This window comes from Chaetura pelagica, unplaced genomic scaffold (assembly GCF_000747805.2).
Source record: "Chaetura pelagica isolate M959 unplaced genomic scaffold, ChaPel_1.0 scaffold69, whole genome shotgun sequence".
Lineage (NCBI taxonomy): Eukaryota > Metazoa > Chordata > Aves > Apodiformes > Apodidae > Chaetura > Chaetura pelagica.
Genome location: NW_009970724.1, coordinates 6,587,596 through 6,592,678, shown reverse-complemented (window position 1 = coordinate 6,592,678; position 5,083 = coordinate 6,587,596). Strand labels below are relative to the sequence as shown.

Here is a 5,083-nt window from a genome sequence, read left to right as displayed (position 1 = left end):
ACATTGTGTTTCTGATGCTTATTTTGTGGCATGACTGATTGAGACAATAGTAAAAAGCATTGTCATGGGATATTAAAATGCCAATTGGTATTAAAAGTGGCTCTATGGATGCATCACTGCAACTATTAAGGATGGACAGAAAACATCTGTCAAACTCAGAATAAACTTTAATGAGGCTGCTTGCATTCTTCTAAGGAGACTGGAAAGGGCAGACATAATATACAAAAAGCCACATTCTACATAGATGCATTGAAGTTGCACATAGTACATCAAGTTTCTGTATTGCTAATTATTTTGAAGTACTATAAAGGCAAATTAACTAATTTTCCATATATTATCACATCTAGGCTCCTAGAATACACCTCAGGTCACACTTGCACAATCTTCTAAGATGAACTAAATTGAGATCTAAGACACCATTATTCAGTGTGGATAATCAGAAACTTTAAAATCAATTTATTTCTATTTAATCTCATTTAATCTATTGGTGCCTTATAATTAATTCCCAGATTAATCTCTAAGTGTACTATTGACAGCAGAACCAAAACAATGCTACCTCTTCCATGGGCCATATTTAAAAGTGGAACCATCATGAATGTTTCTTTTACTGAGAACAATACAGCAAATTGCAATGATGAAGCTGCATCCTGTGGCCTAACTTAGGGTCCAGTTGTACAGCTATCTACATCCAAAAAATTCAAGCTACAACTACCATAAGTAATCTGAATCACTCTTACCATATATCATGCCAATGTTTTGTTCCAGAATACAACTACACTTTCTCAGCAGCTACTTACTGTAAGCCATATGCTAGGCATATACATAAACTCCATTAGATATTTTGCATTTCCTGTGTTGCTTCTCTTCCCCCAGTACATCACTACCATCTTTTGGAAGTTGTGTTGTATATGGACTTGACAGTCATTGCCTAAGCAGCTTGCAAGTAATTATCTCAACTTCTGTTCTAGCAGAGTACCTACAGATACATTTTGTATTTTTCAAATCCTCATATTACTTGTGTTAGTCTACCAGTACAGTATCTGCTCAGTAACAAGACAGATGCTGTCCTTAACAGTATTCCATAAAGGTATGGGATATCCTGGCAACTAGAATATAGGGGCTTAACTCTATCCTTTTTTGTAATTGCAATTAACTGCACATGATAGAGGTACCTGAGCTAGTGACACTGTAAGAATTATTATGGCAGCACACTAATTCACACATTGTCTTTCAGATCCAGAGATGCTCCAGTCCCAGAGGCAACAGAGCTGTAAAAACACAGTGTTTATGGGCTAATTATGCTTGGATTTTAGAAGGCACAGTATTGTACTTCATGCATGTATTTCTTTCCTTCCTCCACCTTCCCACAACATTTGCTTGAATTAAGACACTGATGGTTTTACCTGTAGCCAAAATATTCATATGGCAGAGAATTCTGCTCCAAGACACAACACTATTCTAGAAAGGAACAGAAGCAATATAACAATTATGAAAATTCCATGGTTTGCAAAAAATCCAAACCAGCATTTTTGTTAAGAATCAGTAGGAGTTACTTTTCAAGCTCAGCCTCATTAAGAAATAATTTAAAAAAGCAATTATAGTAGAAACTATTTAAAGCTACTATTTATTTTTCTAAGGGAGTTCATTTACTCAGTCATGATTGCACATATTATCTCATCTGCGACACAAGCTGATAATCCTGGAGGAAAACTCTGCAAGGAAAGGACTACCTTTGTTAAAGCGATTTTTAGATTCTGAACTTTTTTTCCCTTCCCACATGTTTAAAGGAGGTTCTACTGCAAAACAAAAAAGTGTAACACTAATTGAATCAATCAGAACATGACAATAAACTGTTGCATAAGAATTGTGAATGTAGATTTTCATTAAAACCTATAATCTAAACAAACGTATGCTCACCTATAGAACTACTTAAACCCAGAAAGACAGGGCTTATTTGGTTAGCAAAATGTGGTGCTTAATTTAACATAAACGCTAATTTGCAGTTGAAGGAATCTTAATTACTAATCAAGCCGAATCAGCCTCTTTTCTGAAGAGAATTAAAGGGAAAAAATAAAAGGTTGGATTAAAAACAAGTCAGAACATATGTTACTAGCCTGTGTTAATCTACCTTAGGTATAGTTTAAAATCCCAACATTCCAGCAATTTACCTTAAATTTTTAAACAGAGAGAAAATAACTTGTTTTATTTTTCAAAAGGTGATCAAATGCACAAGTTATTCAGCAGACAGCCATATATGCCTCAGCACATTTGTATTCCACAAGTGTTGGGAACAGAATCATATGGACTTCAAGGTTTATGTTTCACATTTGGTTTTAGTTATTCAAATAACGTGCCTTAACACCTGCATCAGTTCACAATAAGTTTATTTTATGTGAAGAAAAGCTTTGCCATTAATGAAAAATTTCAGTAGAAAACAGTACCTCCTGCTTTCAATCTAGATTACTCAAAAGTAGAAGCTTGTATTAGTGAAAACTTCAGTAGAAACAAATCTGTAGGAAACATGTTCTTGGCACATGAAGTAAAAGCTTTAAACACATTAAGTTTGAAGAGAGTATTTACCATGCAACCATGCTGGCAGAAAAGCCAGTTTTAATGGCTGGTATTTGTCTCTCAAGACAATAACATGGAAGACACTTAAACCTGCTTACATAACGTTAATTGTATATAAATATGGTGTTGCCATAATTGACAGTCTTTATGCAGGCCAACCATTTAGTTTAGCAGTTCTAAATAAGTAATAGGCACTTTGCCTTTCTGATTTCCCCTTTCACCCATCAGCCAGTCTGAATCCATGCCAGGGATACTGTACACTGTTATCACCTAAAAAACAGAAACACATGATTAGAACCTTTCCTTTCCTGGAAAAAAAAAATTTCAGTCTACATTCATACGATTTCCAAGGTCTTAGAACTGAGATTAATCAAGTTAAATGGAGCATTTAGTATGAGCATCCATGGAACATAATAATAAAAAATATTTCATTGGTCCAATGAAAAGTAGATATACTAGCATATTTTAAAGTAGTTTTCCAATTAAATTATATTAATTACTGTTTCTTTTTTATTATTTTTATTTATAAACCTCTTATCACCATCACCTTTAACAGACAATCTGAAAGAAAGTTTGTTGGATCTTCAAGTGCATGACTGAAAGATAGAAAACGTGCTACATATTCATGGAAAACCTTAGGCCACAGTTTCTATCTAAGTCACTGTCTAGATAAGAAAAACATCAAATATAAATGTTTAAGTAATGCACATTTTAAAAAACCACAACGTCTGAAAAACTGTTTTGGATGCTCTTCTTCAGGATTAACCTTCATCCATATTACTGGGTGGAACTCTGTTCCAGCACCCTGCTTCATTGTGCTTGTACAGACTCCCTGACTTGAGAGTGCAATTGAATTGGAACAGGAATAAATACAGCACAACCACCGCCATCCAAAAAAGAAGCAGCTGTATTTTCACATCCTTCCAAAATGGCAATATTTAACACTTCAAAGACTAGTCATATTGAAAACAAAGCATAAGGTGTGGTAAATAGAAGACAGCATCTTCTATTTGCATCTTAATTGTCTAGAAAACGTCCCTGCAAGCTAAGATGGTGTAACAAATGCTAACCCTCCCTGTAGAATATTAGGGTACAGGACAACACTAAGAGTACTATTAAAGTTTAATTTAAAAATATCAATTACACAGATTTCTTGATGTAGCACATCTTAACTGGCTAGTCAAAAACATTCTGATTTTACTTTTAAATTATCAAGTTACATAGAAAACTCTTACCTCATCTGCAAGTAGTGATAATTCACTGCTGTTTGCAGCATCATAATCATAGAGAACTCTAGCTTTTCTGCTGCCACTTGACGATTTCAGTTCACTGATGCCTGAAGTAACTATTGAATTGCTTACTGAAGGTAACGAAGCAGAGGCCGAGGCCAAGACTGAGGGGGTAGAAACACTCTGCACAGGAGTTGAGGAAGACTGATTATTGTTAGAGAGGAAAGTAGATGGAAAGCTGTTGGAGAAAAAAAACCACAACAAATCCACTTCTGAGTTAATCAATTCTAAGTGAGGAGTTATACATGCCTCCATGCCTAAATTAGTATTCTTGCTTTTATCAACCACAGGATAAACACCAGTAGACAGCAGTAATAGAATAGTAATAGAAGTAGACTCCACCTCCTTCTGCTTATTCCTCAACTGTGTGGCTACACAAAAGAAAAACTGGGCTGGTGAACCAGATTAGGAAAATACAATGCAGATTAAAAACAGCCTCCCTCTGACAGAAGAGAAAAAACCCACAACTATTTTTGTAATCAGTTTGCTGAATAAGTTAATTGCATGCTGTAAACCAAAAGTATTTATTAAACTAAAGATGAACTTGTATCAACTTAAGCCCCTCGTTTCAAGGCTGCTGCTTCTTCTGTGCCAGTTCTAGTGCTTGCCAGACCCTTCCATGAAGTCAATTCAATCATCTGCCTGAAAAAAAATTAATTTATAGTCTTCTATGAAGTTAATGAGCAGAAAGACAAAAAACTGTGATGACAGCAAGAGCAGATCCAAGGGAAGGGCAGAATGCCACGGCTGAAAAGCAGAAGCAGAAAGGAAAGCAAAGCAGCAAGAGATTTCAGGGCAGCAGGATAGAGGGAATGGGACAGCAAAGGGGGAGCAATAATGAGCTATGAGACTGTTTCATGCCATTATGCCCTACATCCTGGGATGTAGTTCCACAGCAGACTAAACTTATTTATATAGCAGTTGATGTAGTTATCCCTTGTCCCAACACACATCTGATTCTACCTTTAAAGCAGGTCAAGGAAGGTTCTGAAAAGTGGCAGAGCTAATGTAGTGAATAAAGATCAGCAAGCAGGAGTTAGACTGAGTCAAGATGATGTGGAACTGCAACTGCATTTCCTTCCAGTCTTCTGACCAGTCTACACATCAGCTAGTCAGTCAATTCCAACATGACTTTATCATCAGCCCTTCTACACAGATGTTTTCCCATTACCATCTGGGATGTGGACATATTACCACTACCCCCCACCCCCCCTTTTTTTTCT

General features: G+C 36.0%; 1 protein-coding gene across 1 annotated transcript in view; it reads right to left on the bottom strand.

Annotated features, from left to right (window-relative positions):
* Positions 1-2,367: 2,367 nt before the first annotated feature.
* Positions 2,368-5,083, bottom strand: part of SH3GLB1 (SH3-domain GRB2-like endophilin B1) — a 19,975-nt gene continuing 17,259 nt past the window's right edge. The window contains exons 7-8 of the mRNA XM_010006611.1: positions 3,807-4,038; positions 2,368-2,841 (exon numbers count right to left, since the gene is read on the bottom strand). Of these exons, the coding sequence (XP_010004913.1) occupies positions 2,734-2,841; positions 3,807-4,038 (340 nt within the window). The 3' untranslated portion in view covers positions 2,368-2,733. The remainder of the gene's footprint in view (positions 2,842-3,806; positions 4,039-5,083) is intronic.